The 22,432-nt window shown below is 42.5% G+C and overlaps 1 protein-coding gene across 3 annotated transcripts in view; it reads right to left on the bottom strand.

Moving 5' to 3' along the window:
* Positions 1–22,432, bottom strand: part of NCAPD3 (non-SMC condensin II complex subunit D3) — a 74,603-nt gene that overhangs the window by 11,451 nt on the left and 40,720 nt on the right. For all 3 annotated transcript variants that reach the window (XM_055130022.1, XM_055130024.1, XM_055130023.1), the window contains 11 exons: positions 20,555–20,628; positions 19,050–19,184; positions 17,808–18,028; positions 14,881–15,072; positions 14,194–14,291; positions 13,980–14,095; positions 10,761–10,868; positions 4,064–4,178; positions 3,867–3,974; positions 1,951–2,189; positions 1,103–1,182 (listed from right to left, as the gene is read on the bottom strand). In XM_055130022.1, the coding sequence (XP_054985997.1) occupies positions 1,103–1,182; positions 1,951–2,189; positions 3,867–3,974; positions 4,064–4,178; positions 10,761–10,868; positions 13,980–14,095; positions 14,194–14,291; positions 14,881–15,072; positions 17,808–18,028; positions 19,050–19,184; positions 20,555–20,628 (1,486 nt within the window). The remainder of the gene's footprint in view (positions 1–1,102; positions 1,183–1,950; positions 2,190–3,866; positions 3,975–4,063; positions 4,179–10,760; positions 10,869–13,979; positions 14,096–14,193; positions 14,292–14,880; positions 15,073–17,807; positions 18,029–19,049; positions 19,185–20,554; positions 20,629–22,432) is intronic.

Genomic DNA, 22,432 nt, shown 5'->3' with positions numbered 1-22,432 from the left:
CGTCCCTCTCGGAGAGCCCAGCAAGCTACCGAGAGTATCTCGCCCACACGGCAGAGCCTGGCAAGCTACCCGTGGCATATTCAATATGCCAAAAACAGTAACAAGTGTCACAATGGAGATGTTACTGGTGCCTGCTTGAGCAAATCAATCAATAACAGTGCTACATTTAATTGTAATGTATGTTCTCTTGTAAAAGTTAATTCCTGGAACTTCTTCCTTAAGATTTCTGCATTTAAAAAAAAAATTCTGCATTTCAAAGAAGTCTATACTTCTATCAAAAATTCACTGGCCTTGGGGCTGGAGTGATAGCACAGCGGGTAGGGCGTTTGCCTTGCACACGGCCGACCCGGGTTCAAATCCCAGCATCCCATATGGTCCCCTGAGCACCGCCAGGGTTGATTCCTGAGTGCATGAGCCAGGAGTGACCCCTGTGCATTGCTGGGTGTGACCCAAAAAAAAGCAAAAAAAAAAAAAAAAATTCACTGGCCTAGAAATCTCCATAGTTAAGCCCAGAGTTAATGGTGGCTATTCCTTGTGGCTTCTTTTTATTTATTAATTGATTGACTGAAATAGAAGAATTTACTGGAAAGTAGAAAAGACACTCCCTCGCCGGGAAGGAACTTAGGATAAGAGTAAGTTCTATTCCATGTGATTTACTGAAGACTTCATCATTCCTCCAAGAGCAAACAAGGTAGTAAATGAAGTACTGATAAGATTATTTAATATCAGCCTGGGTGAGAGCTTCTTTTAAACTTGGGTGCAAAATAAAGCTGTTATACAGCTTAATGGGTTTTTCCTTTGTTTTGTTTTTTTGGGTCTTGGGGCCACACCTGGCATTGCTCAGGGGAACCATATGGGATGAAGGGGATTCAACTCATGTTGGTCACATGCAAGGCAAATGCCTTACCTGCTGTACTGCTCCAGTCCCTAGCTTAATGTTTTTTTTACAACAAACAAACAAACAAGCTGTCTGGCAATGAAAAAAGCTCCCTAAACCCTAAATAATCCACTAAATACTAAATAACTAAGCCAGTTTTAAGACTTAAACTCAATCAGAAATGAGGTAAACTATTTAGCTGCTTGATGTCTGAGGAAGACATACCTGGCGATGTCTGGGTATGAGTCTGTCAGTGTGCTGATGAATCGAAAAAACAGAGAGTCCTTCCACTTTACAAATTCTTCCTGCACAAAGAGAGACCACTGGCGTCAGGAGGATGGTTACAGTGCACCCAGTCATAACAAACTAGCTTTCTCTTGTCGAAGAGGATACCTTCCCATGTCACTTATGGCACAGGTCAGTCAGAGAGGTGGAGGGGGACACAGGGAGAAGAAGGATAGCATGACAGATACCTTCTGTCTCTGAAAACAACTAAAGCACCTGGCTTTCGGGGGGAGTGCCCTGGTTCCTTCCTCAGGAAAACAGAACACACCTTAACAAACACACAACTAAGTTAAATCCCTTTTTTATAAACAGCAAATATCATTTTACTTTACGAACAATATAGGCTGAACCTTTGTTCTTGATGTGAGCATTGCCACTGATGGCCCTGTAGTCACAAGTCTTTGTACACACAGCAGAAAAAAAACCTTTCAGGATTCTCCAAGCCCTTGGAGAGGTAGCGAATAAGCATCATTGTCCAGCTGGAGAAGTTCCCCCTGAGGCCTGCTGCCCTAGTGCAGTCATGAGGCAGGAACCAGAGCCACTCATCTGCTTTTCCCTCTGTGGTGTGGAGCTGTGGAACTGAACCATCATACTGCTCGACAGGATACAGAGCAAACACCCGAAATGAATATTAGGATGTAACGCCCTGTGTAATGGTGGCGCTGAGCAGAAAATGGTGACAATTTTAACCCCAGATGAGGCTGATTATCAGTGGATTCTGTGACAGAACAGCCTGCGCTGCACCCAGCAGTAAAGAGATGGCGAGGGGAGGGCCCGCTAATGCGCACCTGCAAGAGATTGGTGAGTAAGGTGAGTGTCTGCTTCCGGATGAAGGGATCGGAGTCCTTGAGGCACACGGAGATGTTAGGGATGTACTTGTCCACCATGGAGGTATAACGCATACAAAGGTCACACAGAACAATGATCACATTGTTGCGCACAGCCACGTCGCTGCAAATCTCCAGCTCTCGGACAAGGGCTGGGACACTCTTCTTGGCAAGATCTTCATGCTGTAAGCAGAGCTTACCTGCCACAGGAGAGTTAGCGGTCTTCATTCTGTTCTAGTCTAAATCTCAATTGGCTCTGGGAGCTTTTACTATAAATTATATTTAATCCAAGTAAGGAAAAAAATGCAAGGTTGGGGGATAGTACAGGGGTTAAACTGACTTGTGGCTGACTCGGGTTTCAGTGCCCAGCACTGCATATGGGTCCCCCTGAGCAGAGTCAAAGTGTGATACAGGGCTGGAGCACTAGCACAGCGGGCAGGGTGTTTGCCTTGCACGAGGCTGACCTGGGTTTCAATCCAAGCATCCCATATGGTCCTCTGAGCACCACCAGGGGTAATTCCTGAGTGCAGAGCCAGGAGTAACCCCCGTGTGTAACCAGCCAGGTGTGACCCAAAAAGAAAAAAAAAAGTGTGATACACAGCACTGTCTGGTGTCCCACCATCCCCCCAAAAGAGAATGAGCCAAAACCTCACAAACCAAAATATCAAAGGCAAATGGATCCACTTAGTATCAGGAAGTTAGTATCAGGAAGTTCAAGATGGTCCCTCCCCTGGGTTTCACAAGAATACAAACTATATAGGGCTGGAGCAATAGCACAGCCTATCAAACTGAGATGCTCCTTCTATGTAGTCAAATAATCTTCTCTGTAAAGTCACTATTTGAATTTTAGAGGTATTGCTAATAACACTTTTTCTTTGGGGCAGGGGACACACCACACTAGGCAGTGCTCAGGTATTACTCCTGGCTGTGTTCAGGGATCAGTCCTGCTGGGATCGGGGGACCATATGGGTTGCCAGGGACTGATCCCAGATTAGCTATATACAAGGCAAACACCCTACCTGCGGTGCTATTTCCCAGGCCCCTGATACTATTTGTTTTTGATAATCTATAGAAACTCTGAAGTTTAACAATGAATTTGAAATCCGAGCTGGTAAGCAAGAGAACTGTCTTGGTTTTATTTCCTACCTATAAGGGAAGAAAGGCTAGTCTCTGTTTAAAGCTGAGTGAATGCTTTAATTTTATTTTTAACTGTAGATTCTGAAAAAATAATCATCACTGTAATAAAAATAATTCATAACTCTTGAGCATTAAAATGTTCAATTATACTAAACAAAGAAAACCTCAAATGACAGCATAGAGGAGTGTTTTCAAGACGAACAAGTTGACTTCATGGAGTAATCGGTTTAACAGCCTCTCTACCAGTTCAAAAACCAAACTGAAATGTACTTTTTTATTTCCAGATTTCAGGGCAGTGCCTGGTATAGAGATACTGATGAGGAGAAGTCATGATGTGACAGGAAAATTAAAAAAAAAAAATCACATGAACAGGCGCTCGTGGATTAGTAGATTCAGTAACTGCGTCAAAAGGACACAAACAGGTAAGGAAGCTGAGGCAGTCTCCCACCTCCAGGCTCTCATGACCAGCTGTTAATCATGCCTGGGGAGTGAGTGCTTCGATCGAATGACACCTCCCCGCCGCCGCCGCCCCCCCAACCCAACAGTCACAGCAAACATGAGCTCATCAGTTTGTTTTTTGGTTTGGGGGCTACCCCTGGCAGTACTGCATGCAAGGCAAGCACCTGGACCCTGCACTATCGCTCCAGTCTCTCATTAGTTCCTAACTCAGACCCGTGCTGGTTCGGTAAGGAGAAAAGCCACACGGGAACCAGGCCTCACAGGCTGTCCCTCTGACTCACCCAGCGTAATGATGGCATGTGCTCTTATCACCGAGGGCATGGCAGAGCCTCGGACCTGGAGAGGCGGCTGGGAGGCAGGGGCTTCAGTGCTGCTCTGAGTGGCAGGGACTGTGGGGAAGAGAAGTGTCATTTACAGTACTTCCAGGTTAGGTGAGTCTCAAGACAGCATGTGTGGAGGACAATTTCAAGGTCCTTACCAAAGTCTGCGTCTGCAGAAGAAGCCAGAATGGACTGAATGAGAAGGAAGGTCCTCTTCTCCACCTTGGCTGGGCAGAGCTGGGCAATATCACCTAATGTGAAAATGTACTTTACCTACGAAGACAATGGATTTATCAGCAAAAATGAGACAAAAAAAAAAATTAGCCCAGCTAAATTAAGGACATGTTCACGGACTCCTTTAATGGTCCTCAAATTAAAATAATTTTTCTTACAAAACAATCACTGTAAAAATAAATCATTCCTTTATAAATTTTTTAAAAAATTACGATAATTTTCTCATTTTTCATTATTTTTTTCAAAATTAAAAAGAATTAAAAAGAATGTCATTAATAGTGATGCTATTAATTATATTTTTATAGGTAAAAAACTATCTATTAGTAATCATCTATAATGCCAACACATAGACATCACTATTTTTGTATAATTTTTGTATGTTTATAGTTACTTAACCAAATATTTGCTTTTTTTAAAAATATAATTAACAATCCATGCTATTACAAAGTTTTCAAATATTACTTTTTTTAGTTCTTTTTTTTTATTTTATTGAATCACTGTGAGATAGTTACAAGCTTTCATGTTTGGGTTACAATCTCACAATGATCAAACACCCATCCCTCCACCAGTGCACATTCCTCACCATCAATATCTCTGTTATACACCCCCCCCCCTTTCCCACCTTCCTCCTGCCTCCATGGCAGACAATATTCCCCATACTCTCTCCTTTTGGGCATTATGGCTTGCAACACAGACACTGAGAGGTCATCATATTTGCTCCATTATCTACTTTCGGCATGCATCTCCCATCCCAACTGGTTCCTCCAGCCATCATTTTCTTAGTGATCCCTTCTCTATTCCATCTGCCTTCTCCCCTCTGCTTATCAAATATTACTTTTAATATTATACAAGGTGTATAACATATATGATAAGAGTTTAATCACTACATAAATACATAAAATCCAGTAATATCCATTTATGCTGGTGTGAGTAAACATTTAGGCTGTTTCTAATCCTTTGCTATTTGTATCTGCACCCAGTGACACACACCTTGAAACACTATTCTTCTTCTTAGAATTGACTCTGGTGCTAAACTGCTATACATTTTAGAACAGGTTCCAAACTGTTTATTGTATAGGCTCCTGCTTCCTTGCAGATGCACCACTGTCCATTCACTAAGGACATGCAGCTAAGAAATAAAACAAAATAGTGGGTTTTTTTTCTTTTTGGCAGCAGGGCTGGTGCGGGGGGGAGGGGTCACTTCTGGTGATGCTCAGGGGTTATTCCTGGCTCTGCACTCAGGAATTACTTCTGGCGGTACTCAGGAGATCATATGGGATGATGGGGATCAAACCTGGGTTGCCCTCGTGCAAGGCAAATGCCCTACCCACTGTACTACTGCTACGGCCTCAAGATAGTGGTTTTTGACTTCAAAAGTACAGGGGTGATACATAATAGTATACGTTCAATAAAGCCTTATTTACTGGGCAAGGTCAATAAAAAGTACATGTGTGTTTAAGCATTACTGAACATGCTTTGAGCTGATTAAAGAAATATTTAACATACTGTATTAAAAGAAGTACTAAGGCCCAGACGAGACCCCAAACGGCCACCCACGAATAGCTAGCTCCTCTGCTCCTGAACGGCCATGATCCCAGTGGACACAAACCAATCTCGGAACGCAGTGGCTTCTGGCAGAAATGTTCCTGGACTGTGAACTAAGCTACGGTCCCATGCCGCCCCGGGAGAGGAAGGGGTTTTGTCCCTCAGCCTTTCCCCCTCCAAGGCAGCAAGGCGACCGCCATTTTTCAGAGCCTATTGGACAGAGAGGTAGGAGCCTGCAGTGACAGGGCGCACAGCAAATCTCGAGATGGGGAGTGGAACTGGACCTGCTCCCCACCCAGACGAGACCCCAAGCAGCTGCCCATGAACGGCTCCTCCACTCCTAAATGGCCATGATCCCAAAGGCACATAAACCAATCTCGGAACCCAGTGGCTTCTGGCAGAAATCCCTCTGGACTTAATTACTAAAATAGCAGAAATCCAAATCCAAGATATCCTATTCTCTTTGTTATCAGCAACAGAAAACAAATTATCTAATGATGCCTTTTCGGCAGGTCTGATTATTGGGGGAAAATTCCAAATAATAATAGTGGGTCTTCTGTTGAAAAACTGAATGTAATCAAAGTAAAGAGAGAGTAAAGTGAAAATCATCTGTCACACAGGCAGTGTGGGGGGTGGGGGGCATACTGGGGTTCTTGGTGGTGGAACATGTGCATTGGTGAAGGGATTGGTGTTGGATCATTTATGACTGAGACTTAAACCTAAAAGCTTTGTAACTGTCCTCATGGTGATTCAATTAAACAAAAAATAAAATAAAAAAATAAAAGAAGTACTAAACAATATTCACAGGCAAGTCTTCCCTGTCTTTCCTGGAGGATAGATCTGCATGACAGAACTAATAACCGAGGAAAGAATCTTAGAGTATAAACACCAGTCTGGCCATAACATGTATTTTCTTAGTTTGGGCAGACTTGTCCAGATAAGTGAGAACAACATCCTCCAGAGCGCTGGCCAGGGGCATTTGCAACACTGGGCCCTGAGATAGCAGTTTCTGTCCAGACTTCAGTGCTAGGCCTGAGTCTTGGACACACAGTTTCTCCTCTAACAAGCGAAGCATATTCTTGGATATACTAGGTAGTATAGGTGGCAAAGCAAGAAGTGATTGCAGGAGGAGGATTTTAGCAAACTTTTAAATAGATGAGGAAAATGGTTTTGGTTAAATGGTGACCTGCTTAGGGTGTGGAAAAGAAACTCCTTGCTCTCTTCACTGGCCAGTAGTATCAGATGTTGGAATTAAACCTGTCACAACATATTTTGCTGATGGTGAGTCACAGTAAGACACCGCTGGCCTCATCCTGGTCCCTCATACACTCATGTTGTTCCAAAGTTATCTGTCCTTGGTTGTCAAATACAGCTGACCCTTAAACAAAACCAGTGTGAACATTGAAGTTCTATTGTGTTCATAGATTTGCACAATCTTAGTCATTCTCTGACTGAATCCATTGATGCAGAGCCCCAAGACAGGAATGAGGGGCAAATCTAAATGACACAAAGATTTTGAACTGTGGGTGTGTTGAATGGGGGGTCAGCATCACTGACCCTAAAGTTATCTCAAGGGTCAAGTGACTGCAAACAGGATTCTGTTCTAGGCTGGAATTCAAGCAACTCAGCAGACTTTTTTTTTTTTTTTTTTTTTGCTTTTTGGGTCACACCTGGCAATGCACAGGGGTTACTCCTGGCTTTGCATTCAGGAATTACTCCTCCTGGAGGTACTCAGGGGACCATATGGGATGCTGGGATTCGAACTGGGTTTGGCTGCGTGCAAGGCAAACACCCTACCCACTGTGCTATCGCTCCAGCCTCAGCAGACATATTTTCATTCATTCATTAAACAAATAAACCAAATAAATGAAGTGCATACTCCATGTATTATTTTCTCACCTTAAATTTAATTTAATCAAACTCAAACAGGATCTTCCCTTTCGAATAAAGTTGCTCAAAGAATTTAAGTGGATAAAGTCTATATCATCATGTTTTCCCCAGATAGCAAGTGTGTGAGAAAATAAGTCATCAATAAAAATATTCTTTGCACCATTTCAACCATCACCACAGCTCTTGAACCTCTGCTCGCTGTCAAATCCTAACTGGTGAGATACATCTCCAGCCCCCACCAAGGAGCTCCATGATGAAATAGAAGAAACCACTAGAAAACAACAGGAGGTGGAAGAAATGAACAGCATGCCACAGAATGTCAGGATGAGTTCAAGAAAAACAATATAAGAATCACTGGAGTCCCTGAAGAACAGGAAAATTTGATGAAGAAATAATAGTCAAAGAAATAAAAAATAGGAATTTCCCAGAGTTACAAGAACTAAGTGTTGAAAGTCGACAAAGGGACATACAAGATAACCTTTCAGCATCTGTATTGCAAACCATAATGACTAAAATGAGAGAGAGAGAGAGAGAGACAGAGACAGAGAGAGACAAAGAGAGAGAGAGAGGGAGAGGTCCCTGACATAGAGGCAGGCTGTGGTGGGGGTGGGAGGGAAACTGAGGACACTTGTGCTGAGAAATGACACTAGTGAAGGGATGGGTGCTGGAACATTTTATGACTGAAACCCAATCATCAACAGTTTTGTCATGCTCTATTTCACAGTGATTCAATTAAAAAAATAAATAATTTCCCCGAGTTGAGAAATGCTGACACCAAGATCCAAGAGGCCTAAATTAGGGTTCGATGAAAATAGATGCAAGTAGGAAAACCCTAAGGCACATGCTCAGAAGTCAAAATCCAAAGACAGAAACAGAATACTGGAAGCAGCAAGACCAAAGAAGGCCCTAAGTTGGGGCTGGAGCGATAGCACAGCGGGGAGGGCGTTTGCCTTGCATGCGGCCGACACCCGGGTTCGATCCCCAGCATCCCATATGGTCCCCTGAGCACCGCCAGGGGTGATTCCTGAGTGCAGAGCCAGGAATAACCCCCGTGCATTGCCAGGTGTGACCCAAAAAGCAAAAAAAAAAAAAAAAAAAAGAAGGCCCTAAGATCCACAGAAGGTCTATCAAATGAGACTCTATGAGCCAGAAGAGAATGGAGGAATGTAGTATAAAAACCAAATGAAATGAGCACGTCACCAAGAATACTCTATCCAGCTAGATTATCATTCAGATTCAGAGCCTCAGGGCCAGCTAACAGCTTAGAGAATTCATAGCCTTGAAATCAGGATAGCAAGAAGCACTAAAAGAGCTTCTTTATAAGGCAGACCAAAAATTAAAAAATGCAAGACAGGGGCTCGAGCGATAGCACAGAGGGTAGGGCGTTTGCCTTGCATCAGCAGACCTGGGTTCGATTCCCAGCACCCTATATGGTTCCCCAAGCACCTCCAGGAATAATTTCTGAGTGCATAAACCAGGAGTGACCCCTGCGCATTGCCGGGTGTGACCCAAAATAAAGCAAAATAAATAAATAAATAAAAAGCAAGACAAACTCCTCAGTATCTAGCACTGAGTATGGCACTCACTCATGGTGCATACTGTTGCCCTCCACTAGGAAAAAAGGTCTTGTGTACTCCTATCCTGTCAAAGGGTCATATACATTTGCAATAACAAATTGGTATTTCATTTATACTGAAATTTACATATCTGGTAAGGTATCTGTAAGGTATTTTCTTAATTAACATCTATAGATTTTTATTACAATCCCTTATTAATGCAGGGGCACTTAAGCAGTATCTATATTTTCTAACATAAATCAATGTGAGCACAGCACGTAGGGCGTTTGCCTTGCACATGGCCAACCCGGGTTCGATTCCTCTGTCCCTCTTGGAGAGCCCAGCAAGCTACCGAGAATATCTCGCCTGCACAGCAGAGCCTGGCAAGCAACCCGTGGCATATTCGACATGCCAAAAACAGTAACAAGTATAACTGAGACTTAAACCTGAAACTTTTGAAACTTTCCACAAGGTGATTCAATAAAAAAATAAAATTAAAAAAAAAAAACCAGTAACAAGTCTCACAATGGAGACGTTACTGGTACCCACTTGAGCAAATCGATGAGCAATAGGATGACGGTGATACAGAGATAGAGTGAAAGTCAGTATTTCCTTATTAGGATAAAATACAATTTTTTATTTCTACAAGCCTATTTAGGTTCTCCCCTTATATTTTCCTTATATTTCTTCATCTTAGTAAATTTTACATTTGAAGGACTTATATTAGCACAGAATTATTCATAATATTAAAAAATTGATGTATCTGCAAAGAAATTTTTTGCTTTAGCAATTTATCATTAATTTAGAATTTTTGAAACTCAGCTTGGAGCTATTTATCTATATATGTAGGTGCCACCACCTCCACAATAAAAAAAAAAATCTATACCAAATATGAGATAAAAAGGAAATATATGAGATAAGGGAACAACAGATGGTCTTCAAAACTGAGCTTAGACAGGTCAATTCCTGAGGGCCTAGGAGGGTGTTAGGGGCCTCGGGAAATGGCGGAAGGAAGTGGGCTCTCTGGTGATGGGTGTGGTGTTGGAATGATGCATCCATGAAAAGAATGATTAGTAGTATTGTAAATCCTGGTACTACATCAAAAATAGTTTTTTTAAAAACTTCTTCTAGGGGCTGGAGCAATAGCACAGCGGGTAGGGCATTTGCCTTGCATGAGGCCGACCCGGGTTCGATTCCCTGCATCCCATATGGTCCCCTGAGCACCACCAGGAGTAATTCCTGAGTGTACAGCCAGGAGTAACCCCAGTGTATTGCCAGGTGTGACCCAAAAACAAAAACAAAACAAAACAAAACAAACTTCTTTTAAGGGAAAAAAATAAGAGAGCGTAAGAGAGTTATCACTTATGTTATTTACACTAGTTAACAGTCATCTTAAAACAACAACCACCACCTGGGGAGCCAGAGACAGCTTGAGTGGCAGAGCTCATGCCCACCATGCTCTAGGCCCTGAGTGTGATGCCCAGCACCACGTGATCCTTGAAGACTGCTGGGAGAAGCCCTGGAAGTCCCCAGGATGGTGCTGCCCACAGGTCAAGCAATGCTGGATGCAGCCTTATAAATGAAACAACGAAAGGAAGAACAAAGTAGGGTTAAGACAGATACCACTCACCAACAGATCTTCGTCCAGGTGCCCGGCTCCGTCTTCCTTCAGAACGATGTTGGAGAGGTGGTGGATGCACGTGGAGAGGACGGCCCCGCACACTTGCTGCAGCAATTCCTACGGCAGGTCATGACCATGTCTGAAGGATCCATGTGTCCCCCAGAGTTCCCATGCCCTATCATGGCCCCCGATTTCATGTTATAGGCAGAAGCCACAAGCAACCATGCTTCTTGACACTCTAGCAGTCTGGTCAAGACAACTAGCGAGGTGAAATTTGCAAAGAACATATCTTTTTTTGACATTTGCCTTACGGAGTAAAAAGCAGATATTTAGGAAGATGTGGGAGCTAACCTGTAAGGCGTGTCCAATGACAGTGTTCCTTGGTAATGGAGAAGAGCATCGGTGAACAAGCTACTGTAATCAACAGTGGCTGTCTGAGAGCTGGAAGTACTGCCATCCTTCTGAAATCTATTCACTAGGCAGCTCCCAGCACCTCTTACCAGTGAAGTACCCCTAGAGGGGCACCCTCCTCTCCAGGTCTCATGGCACTTTGACGTAAAGCGAGGAACACCATTTTCCAAAGATTCGACTTCACATTCACTAGGTGGTTGTGCCCGAATACCCAGGTCTGAGTGGGTCTACCTGGCACTTCCTTGCCATCCTGGGTGATGTCCATCCAAAGAACCATTATATTATGCAGGGACAGCCCCACTTCTCTGTATTAGAGACTTCTTATTTTGGGGGTAGGGGCTTGGACCATACCTCTGGTGCTCAGGGGTCGTATGCAGTGTTCAGTATTGAACTAGGGTCAGTCACATGCAAGGTAAGTGCCTTTTGGGGGGAAGGGTTTGGGGAGACACCCAGCAATGATCAGGGCTTATCCCTGGCTCTGCACTCAGGGATCGTTCCTGGTCTGGGGTGCTGGGGATCAAACCCGAGTCGGGCTCATGCAAGGCAAGCATCCTACTCACAGTACTATCACTCTAGCCCAATGCAAGTACATTAACCCTCATTTCACTTCCCAGAATCATGACCACAAAATGGAATTCCATGTTGGCAAACCAAAATTATTGCTCCAAAAGTTTTAAGTTTGAATTGAACTATAAATTTTCAAAACTCTTATCTAACTTACTTGAGACAGCAAGTCCTGAACTTTGCTGGGTAGTCTGTAAGTAATCTCTGGGGTACAGTACCTGGGGGAGGGCCTCAAGGCCATCCAGTCCTGGGATTCTCCTGCACAGGAATTCAGGACAAGCTGTCCAGCTCCTGTGACTGAATAACCCAATCACCAGGGATGAGCTCTAAAGTTAAGTCCTTCCACTGACACAAACCTCAGTAAAGTTTTTCTTCAGTTGAATTTGTCTCCCTGTAGTTCCTACCTATTGTCCAGACTGATCCTTTTTGGGATCCCAAATAAATCCTAATTTTAAGTCCTTCATGTATTTGAATTTAGCAAGATAGCTTTCCTACAGGATCAACATCCCAAGTCTTTCACTTGTTCCCCACCCAATCTTTGTAATTCCCTCTTCTAACCTCTGTATGGATACAGCTAGTTTTATTATCATTTTCCGGAAGAGTTGTCACCGAATTACAGAACATGCAACTTAGGTCTAATCAGTATAAAGAGCAGGACCATCATTCCTCTTGCTAGAAACTTTCTATTAATGTAGTCTATGGTCTCATAGATACTTTTCAAATGACAGCACCACACACCACTGACTCATCTAGTTTACAGAGAAAAACTGCCCAATACATACTGCAGCTGAGCGGTATCAGTGTCATCTATTCTTTGGACTGGAGTAATAGCACAGCGGGTAGGGCGTTTGCCTTGCACGTGGCTGACCCGGGTTCAATTCCTCTATTCCTCTTGGAGAGCCTGGCAAGCTTTTGATAAGCCAAAAAACAGTAACAAGTAACAAGTCTCACAATGGAGACGTTACTGGTGCCCGCTCAGGCAAATCGATGGGATGACAGTGCTATTCTTTGGGAAACCTGTTTTGCTCAGTGTATTACAAAATTGTTCACTTATGGAGAAAGTATGTTAAGGGAAACAAATTGTTGAAGACTAGAGAAAAATCTCAGGATTTTAGTCAGTTGTCAATCTCCAAGGGAATGTTGGCAGAACTAAAACGTTGGCCCTTCCTCTAATGAAATAACAAGTTTATCCTCACTTTCTAAATTTCTACATCTAAATTCAACTTTTGGGGAGGCCTGGGGGTGAAGTAGGGAATAACTTGGGCGATACCCAGCAGTGCTCAGGGATCATTCCTGGCAAGGCTTGAGGGCCCATACATGGGGATCAAACCCATATTGGCAAGACAAGTGCCTGACCCACTGTACTGTACTATCTTTCCTGCCCTTAACTCATCACTATTACGAAACACAGTTCCCCAATTGCCCATTATGATGATACTACCCAAGAGTGCATCCTATGGCAGCAATAAAACATGTGGCATTAAGATAATTTGTTTGAAACACCAATATGGGTAACTGTTATGGAATCACTGTAGTACTATCTCATACAAAACACTGGTTTGGATTTGTATTTATGCATATACATATAAAACATGAGCTGTGTGAAAACTAATGTAACCGGAAACTTTGGGGATATGAAACAGAAGATATGAGTAATGCAGTCTTTTAGGACAAGCATTTCCCAAAATTATGACAGATCAAGTGATCAAAAACCATTGTCAGTGGGGCAGCAACTGGGCAGAAACTGTATTAAGCACCTTTGGAATGAGGACAGAAATGAGAATAGAGCCCTTAAAAAAAATCTAAGGTACCATTTATTAAAATAGAACCTGGAAAAGTAATTTTTATTGGGGGCGGGGAATTGTTTGGGTCACACCTGATGTTAAGCAGGGGTTAGTCCTGGCCTGGGGGAATGTATGTGGTGCCCGGGACTGAAATGGGGTTGGTTATGTGCAAGCACCTGTACTATCTTCTCTCCAGTCCAACTTGGCAAAGCTCTTCCCAGGAAATATCTACCTGGTTGGCACACTTTCTAGCAGACTACTGTACTTAAAGTCATGGTGCCGATTTCCAAAAGCAACCAGAGGTCTCAGTAGCCAAGAAAATCTCAGGGAAGGCCAAATACTTGTCATGTGTTTCCTTACTCTGTGGCAATAGTAAGAGGTGCTGGCAAATACCCATCTGCACAGCACACAGAGAGAATAGGTCCCTGTCCACATATAGGCCATGACAAGCCCAGAGTCAGTAGCATACCTGTTCCTCCACAGGGGTTTCTGCAGACGCACTACAGAGTCTCTGCAAAGAGTCCACGGCTGAGCTGATCAACTTGGGAGACCACTGGAATCTATTCAGCTTGCACTGGACAGTATCTAAAAAGGAAGTGAACTCTTGAAGTTCAACTACCAGACAAGACATACAAAGCGCAAGGCAATGCTCTTTTCAGACAGACTCTAACTTACAGACTCACCAGTCACCTTGCGCCGAGTGCTCTTAGGAAGATGCTTTGCAATATGCCCGAGAACACACAGAACATGTCCCAGGGTGCTGGAATTTGGGTTCTTTTGACTAGGAAAATGGAAGAGGAAATATCAATATTGAAACAAATCAGAGTGCTGCCAACCCAAGGCTTTTCTTTTGGATGATCAAGACTAGATCAAGTGGAGTGGCATTAACACTGTAGGGAGTATGGTAGCATTTATATTGGAGGGGACAGAGTAACATTAATGCTGCTGAGGTAGGGCAGCCTTAACATGGAGGGTGACTAGCACCAACAGTGGAGGGGGCAGGGTAACCTCAATCTTGAAATAGTAGGGAAGCATGAAAAACGGAGAAAGCAGAGTAGCACGGGCATCAGAGAGAGAGAGAGAACAGCACGGGTACTAAAGGGAGCAGAGTAGCATCAGTACTGTAGGGAATAAGGTAGCATTAACACTGAAGAGAAGAGTAGCACAGGATTAGAAGTTAAAAAACACTGTCCTTGGAGAAAGTGTAAATTTAAAGCTTCCAATTGATTCCCATTGTCCTGTGTGCCTTTACACCAGAATGAAGAGAGCCCTGTGTATGTGAGTAGCTGTGGAAATCTTCATCCCGAAGACCAGAGCTGTCTCCAGAACCCTCGTGCCGACCTGCGGCTCAATTAAAAGGATCCACACACCTGCTCATCCTCTCCCAGGACTCAATGATTCTGGTGTAGTCCAGCTTGGGTGCAGAGTAAGTGATTCTGGAGAGCAGCATCCAGGCAGGTGCTGCATGCTCCGTGCCTGTGTGTGATACCACATTGTTGATGTAAGTGCTTGAGAATTTATCCTTCTTGGACCAGATATTAAAGGCTTTCTTCAAATAGTGGCTGGAAGAAAGGTGAGAAAGCACAGTCATTAGTATAAAATGACAAGGCCATGCTGATCCAGCCCTCAGTCGGTCCCTGGTCCATGTTGCTTTGGTTTCTCCATTTGATCCACTGCTGCCTCAGAGTACCTTGGGCTAGTAGTACGTTTCATACAAAATTAGGAGTCCTTGACTTGTATTCTGTAGTCCAGCTTCTTAAACTGTGACAGAGTCCTGCAGAAAGTGGCCCCTGACCACTGCTGGGAGTGACCCAAAAAGCAAAACAAAAGAGGAGCCAGAGATATAGTAGAGCAGGTAGGGAGCTTGCCTTGCATGTAGCTGACCTGGGTTTGATCCCCAGCATCCCAGATGGGCTCCTGAACTGCCAGGAATAATTTCTGACTGCAGAGCCAAGAGTAAGCCCTGAGCACTGCTGGATGTCATGCCCTCCACCCCCCATAAAAAAACAAAACCAAAAAAACAAAACCCAATGACATCAACCAAGAGTAAAAAATCATGGGGGTATCAGGGATGTGGCTCATGCATTAAGGGAAAGTCATGCATTCATTAGACCTGAGCTTAATCCCAGAGATGCAAAAAATATAAAAAAAAAACCCAAAACAACCAAGAACAAACAAAACAACATTAAATAGAAGACATTTTACAATATGAGTTACAGTATCTTTTATATATACTCTATAATTAACCCTCAATGAAAAATGCAAAGCCACAGCTTGACTTCAAAAAACAAAAGGGATGAAATTTAGCCTTCCTTTTCCTTGTACACTCTTTGTAATGTGTACTATTTGGTTCACTGCTGCTCTGCTCTTGAAGGCATTCTGACATAACATGCTGTTTATTTCAAATTAGAGCCTTCAGCAAATGTTTTGTATCCTAAAAAATTGTGTAATAATGGATTAAATGAAAGTAAAACAAAACAATACAGTAGGGGGCTGGAGTGACAGTACAGCAGGTAGGCATTTGTTTTGCACAGGGCTGAACACCAGTTCGATTCCCTGCATCCCCCGAGTGCTACCAGGAGTAATTCCTGAGTGCAGAGCCAGGATTAAGTCCTGAGCGTTGCCAGGTGTGGACTCCTGCCCGACCCCCCCAGCATCCCCCGCTGGATAACACTGGTTTGTCCTTGCTTCTCCTACATGGAGGTTTGGTTTATTGAGTTGCTCCCACCACAGTGCTCTCAAAGCACACCCAATTCCATCAGGTACTCCTAATCCTATATTGCTTTTCTCTTTCCTTTATGTCCTTTGCATGGTTTTCACAATGTCCTTTTTGTACAGACATAGGAGGACAGCTGATGCTATGCTTTTGTAACATGGGAGTTAAGTGACTGAATAATATTTATTTCTGGGCCTCCATCATATTTACCTCTATCTCAATTGCCCTTACTTCCTAACACACCCACAAGGAGGGTCCCGGTGACGGATGTGGGACCATAAGCTACCCTGGCATTGAAAAGGGACAGGCTAAGCACCATAAGACCACGGTCATGGAACCCTGCTGGGGTTAGGAAAGACTAACTGGCCTGAGGACTACAGTCTGGGATATACGGCAAGATGCTGCCAGGAAGAGCCACTATTTAAGCTTAATATATCTTTTACTGTGTTCATACAAAATGACTAGAAATATCAGTAAGAAGTAAATTTAATATGATTGTTTAAATGGATTACTAGCTAAGGAAAGGAGAAAGCAATACACCCTTAGATGGAATCCCATCCTGGAGCAGATCTCCTAGTAATCTAGAGTAATCAGAGTGCTGAACCCCGAGATGAGATATTGTTCCTGAGTTAACTTCCTGAAGGCGGGGCTTTACATGTTTATTGTTATGATAATGCTCAACCACCCGATGTGCACCCCTACCCTTCACTGTTTCTATATAACTAACAATTTCTATACAACTAAGGCTGTGAGATGTATATGAACAGTCACTGATTACCAAGCAGCCTGGGGCTCCATTCCCCTGTTCCTTGTTCTTCATCAATCACCGTCGGCCAGCCTGAGGGAACAGTTCTCAGCCACCGAACAAACCCACGTTTGAACTCACACCCCCCACCAAAAAAAAAAAAAAAAGAAAAGAAAAGAAAAGAAAAACTCAAAACATCAAAATCAAAACAAAACAAGCCAACCCAAGATGCCATAATCACATAGCCACATAGCCGACTAGGGTTCAATTCCTGGCATCCCTTATTGGCCCCCCAAGTACCACCAGGACTAACTCCTGAGAGCACAGCCAGATATAACCCCTAAGCATTGCCGGGTGTAGCCCCAAATCAGACCAAAACAAAACAAATTTATCACTGTAGGAGCTAACTCACCACAACTTTTACTATAGAGGGTGTGCTCAAATCAATGTTTCAAATAGAACAAAAACCAAAATGCTGCAGTGTTTAGTAAACCAATCCAATAAAATGTTAGAAAAACAACTAGGATGTCATCTTTCCTATTAACTATTACTGACCAAAGTAAGATGCTATATCCATCAATGACTTCTACTCTTAGGGGTGCATCAATTTATAATTGTAGAACTCAGAAGTAAGCAAAGGATGTGATCAAAGGCCATCATTAAAAAAAAAATCACTATACAATGTTAAAGATATTTGAATTAGGAAAGAAAAGAAAGATAAAATCTAGATTTTATTTATACCAATGTGGAATGCAGATGATCCACGATACTTATGAAATTTATTAATAAAGCTCTATGGCCTTCCCTATAAGGAAAACAAGTCATAATTAACGTACTTCAATTCCAGGCTATCTGTACTGAGCAGAGAAAGAAGTGCCCAGGCGAGCACCTGGCTGTCATCTCCATCATGAAATTTACTGTAATGCTTAATGTTCTGTAGCAGGAGCTGATCCAAGCATTCCAGGGCCTTCTCTTGCACTGTGTTCTCACAATCCATGACAACTGGGATGATCCCCGTGAGCCAGGCTTTTTGAACCTGAACACACTTAGGTTGGGCCTGAAATGTTAAAAATGAGTAAATATTAAAAAAGTCTAACGCTACGAGAAATGTAAGTCCAAATCAGTTATTGGCAGCTGTGATCAATTTTTGAGACATGTTAAAAAGAGTTGCACATGTGATTACAAAGTAAATCACAAAAACAAAAAACATCAACATTCAAGCAGGCATGAAAACAAACACATGAAGTAAGAGTGAGGGCTTAAGTGTCAGGTCTTGGGCTTGATTCCTAGCACCCCCCTCTACACACACACACTAAAAACCAAACACATACACACAACCTGTATAAACAAAGTTCAAACTTCAGTTACTAAAACTTAGTACATACTAGACTATAAAACTTTTAAAAGTTATTTTACTATTTATAGTAAATTAGCACTTTCTAGTAATTCAAGATCAGAGCTAATAATACATATTTTCCCTAGGAAGCATCAGAATATATGTTGATGGAGAAAATAGAAATATGCATTGCTCTATCATAAAACAAATAGGCAGTTTAAAATTTCCCCAAAATTTAAATTGCAGAGTAAAAGTATCTTTTGCATTAGTATGTCTGTTCTTTTGCCTTAATAGTGAGATGGTGACATAGGCCTCTGGCCTAAATAACTTTTTTTTTTTCTTTTTGGGTCACACTTGATGATGCACAGGGGTTACTCCTGGTTCATGCACTCAGGAATTACTCCTGACAGTGCTCGGGGGACCATATGCGATGCTGGGAATCGAACTGGGGTCGGCCATGTGCAAGGCAAACACACTACCCACTGTGCTATCGATCCAACTCCTGGCCTAAATAACTTTAAAAAATTCCTATCTCTATGAGATTCAAACTGAAGATTTTTAATTTGAAATGGGGGCTATCTTATGCAGTTGGAAGATAACTCTTCCTTTCTTCTGCACTGTCATCATAAAGGAGACTCAGACAGGTTTTAAATAGAGAATTCAACACTCAGCCACAGATTACCAGAGTATGAACTATTTTTCTGCCAAGGATCCATTACATACATAATGTGATGCCTCTTACCACAAGAAGTTCAGTAAGGGAATGTAAAGCCTGCTTCCGGACAGACACTGCAGGGTCACGGCACCGGTCACGGAGAATTAGTAGGTCCTCATTATTATCTGCGACATCACAGTGTTTCAGAACACTAACCAAGACCTGGAGGACACAGACGTAGTATGACCTGATGAATCATGCACAGTATAAAGACAAAGGGCGATGAGACAAAGGACAGTTTCCTTTAAATTGGTGGTTCTTTACATTTTTGAAGTCACAGATCCATTTGTTCCCTAGTAACATATAACCTTTTAGAATCTGATGAAATCTAAGACCTTTCTTTGGAGAAATTGTGATGTATCACTGATATAATCAAGATTTATAACTTTCTTAAAAAGTTTATTACTTTAGGCACCATGATTTATGAAGCTTTTTAGCAACAGTTTTGGGTACTCAATGTTCTACAGCAGTGTCAGTGTCCACCAATTATTATTATTCAATTATATTAATTATAATCAAATGCTCAAGGGTCACTCCCTCTTCCCACCCTACCTTTTGCAAACTCATTTTTTCCCTTAATTTACTTATTATAGTTTAAGCCATATGCTTACAACAGTGTTGATTCATGATTTTGATGTACATACATCCTCGATTTCAAGGATCTCTCTCTCTCTCTCTCTCTCTCTCTCTCTCTTTTTCCTTTTTGGGTCATACCTGGCAATGCACAGGGGTTACTCCTGGCTCTGCACTCAGGAATCACCCCTGGCAGTACTCAGAGGACCATATGGGATGCTGGGAATCGAACCCGGGTCGGCCGCGTGCAAGGTAAACGCCCTACCCGCTGTACTATTGCTCCAGCCCCTCAAGGATCTCTTGAACACTAGTAAAGTCAGTTCTTGAGTTCCCATCCTAGGAATTCCTATTCTAGTCCTGAAGGATTCAGGATGACTGCTGAGCAAGCAGAAGGCTGGGTCTGATCCCCGCTATTGCATGATCCCCTGAGCATTTATCAAGATTAGTTCGTGATAAATTCTTTTGAACTAGATAAGGTCCGAAAACAAAATGAACAATCTTTTTTTCTTAAAAAAAAAAAATGGGGCTGGAGCAATAGCACAGCGGGTAGGACATTTGCCTTGCACGAGGCCAACCAGGGTTCGATTCTCAGCATCCCATATGGTCCCGTGAACACTATCAGGAGTAATTCCTGAGTCCATGAACCAGGAGTAACCCCTGTGCATTGCCAGTGTGACCCAAAAAGCAAAAAAAAGAAAAAAAGAAAGAAAGAAAAGAAATCAAGGGTACAAACCTGTGATTTTTTAAAAACAAACAAAAAAGGCAACACAGTAGGAAATTTAAAATAAGAAGCCCTTCAATCTTCAGTTCACTTATGTTATTCATCTATATATAACTGGACACGTATCAACTAATATTAAGTAAAAAGCAAAATAAGTAATTAATGCATATAGCCAGAATCTTAAAAGTATTTAAGTGTTTACCAAAAGTTTATTGAAACATCTAAAATAACTGCATACCTGGAGCGCAGACTTCCTAACATTAGTCTTCTCATCCCTAACTCGCCTTCTCAGCATTGCCATGACATTTCTTTCTATGAAGGAAATATCAAAGAACAGCCATGATTGAAGAAAGACTAGACAGTACCTATCAGAGTATAAAATAGTGTGTAAAAAGAAAATGAACTCAAATAGTTATAAACGATAATAAAAATGGCAGAACAGAACATTTAAAACGGGTAGAATTCTGGATTCTTAAAAATCAATTTTAATTTCCAGTTCCTGCATATAGAACTTTGAATGTTTATTTAGTACTTAAGTACAAAAAAAGAACGTCTAACTCCCTCTTTCCCAGAGTGGGTCATAAGGTCCACCTTGGGTTGGGGGGTAGGTGGTATGTGCTAATGGGGATGGGAGAAATAGGTAGCCTCATTAGGGCGGTGCTTTCTGTACATTTAAAGGCAGATTTCCAGGGGTGTCTAGGAAATTTTTCTTCATGAAAAGGAGGTAAGAGGAAACTACCGGTCTAATCCTTAGAATTATATTTGTTTGCTTTTAGTTTTGATTGTTTCAGGCAACCACATCCAACTTCAAACCTACCATTAGTGTCAGTGTTCTACCATCCATCAGTGGCATAAGGTTCCTTCACCCCCTATTAGGCTCCCCTGAGCAAACACATCAAAATCTTATGGTTCTGATGTACCAGCTACCTCCATAGCACCAAAGTGTCCGAGACCCTTGACCTTACATTACTACCAGTCCACCTCATTGTCCACTGCCATCATCCTCTTTCTTGGCATTCTTTTTTCCGTAATCCAGGGCCAAGGTAACAAAATGAACTTAAATATATCAAAGCGCTTAAAAAAATGTCAATTATATACCCCTTTGCATATCAAATATTGTTGACAAGTCCTAAAAGCTTTTAATGTGGACTTTATCTTTTTGTCAATCACTGTTACTGTCATCCTGTTGCTCATCGATTTGTTCGAACGGGCACCAGTAACATCTCTCATTGAGAAACTTATTGTTACTGTTTTTGGCATATCCAATATGCACGGGTATCCAATATGCAGAGCTTGCCAGGCTCTGCCGTGCGGGCTCCATACTCTTGGTAGCTTGCCAGGTTCTCCGAGGGGGGCCGAGGAATCGAACACAGGTCAGCCATGTGAAAGGCGAACATCCAACCGCTGTGCTATTGCTCCAGTCCCTTTTTGTCAATAAAAAACTTAAATTGAGAACTGTAAAAACATTTAATTAGTCATTTTATGTTTTCTTTTAGATTTCTTTATAACTCAAAGAGCTTCATTTCTTATATAGTTTTTTGACTCTGCTGTGCCTTCACTGTAATTTTGTGCTCTCACAATCATTTTCTGCTCCTTTATAAGAAAATTTGATGTGATCATGCCATGGAAACACCAAGCACACAGGGACCATGGGCCCTGCTGACAGGGTATTTGTCCTGGAGCTTCACACACCAGCTCTTGCAACAGGAACTCCGAGGACTCTGCCGGACACACACCATCTGAAGATTCTGGTGTTTTCCTAATCTTCCTGGGATCGAGGCAAGCAGTTCCGTTGCCAGGGTTTCTGAACAGTCTATGGCAGTATGCTAGACGCCAGGTCATTCTAAATGTCTCTAGACACCATCTCCGGAAGAGAGTATCACTCACCTTAATGCAGCAAGATCTGTCACTATAAACAGCCTAAAAGAAAAATACATCTTTGCACTGAAGGAACAGTCTAGTGATTAAGGCATTTGTCTTGCATACTAACGGCCCTGGTTTGAATCCCCAACATCACATACACCCCAGGCACCTCGCTCCCCCCCACCCCCCCCCCCCCCGCCAATACTACTAAGGGTCACTCCTGAGCATCAGGAATAGCCAGGAAGCACCACTG

This window comes from Sorex araneus, chromosome 3, assembly GCF_027595985.1.
Source record: "Sorex araneus isolate mSorAra2 chromosome 3, mSorAra2.pri, whole genome shotgun sequence".
In the NCBI taxonomy this organism is placed as follows: domain Eukaryota; kingdom Metazoa; phylum Chordata; class Mammalia; order Eulipotyphla; family Soricidae; genus Sorex; species Sorex araneus.
The sequence above is the reverse complement of the archived record's forward strand: the minus strand, read 5'-3'. Positions and strand labels throughout refer to the sequence as shown.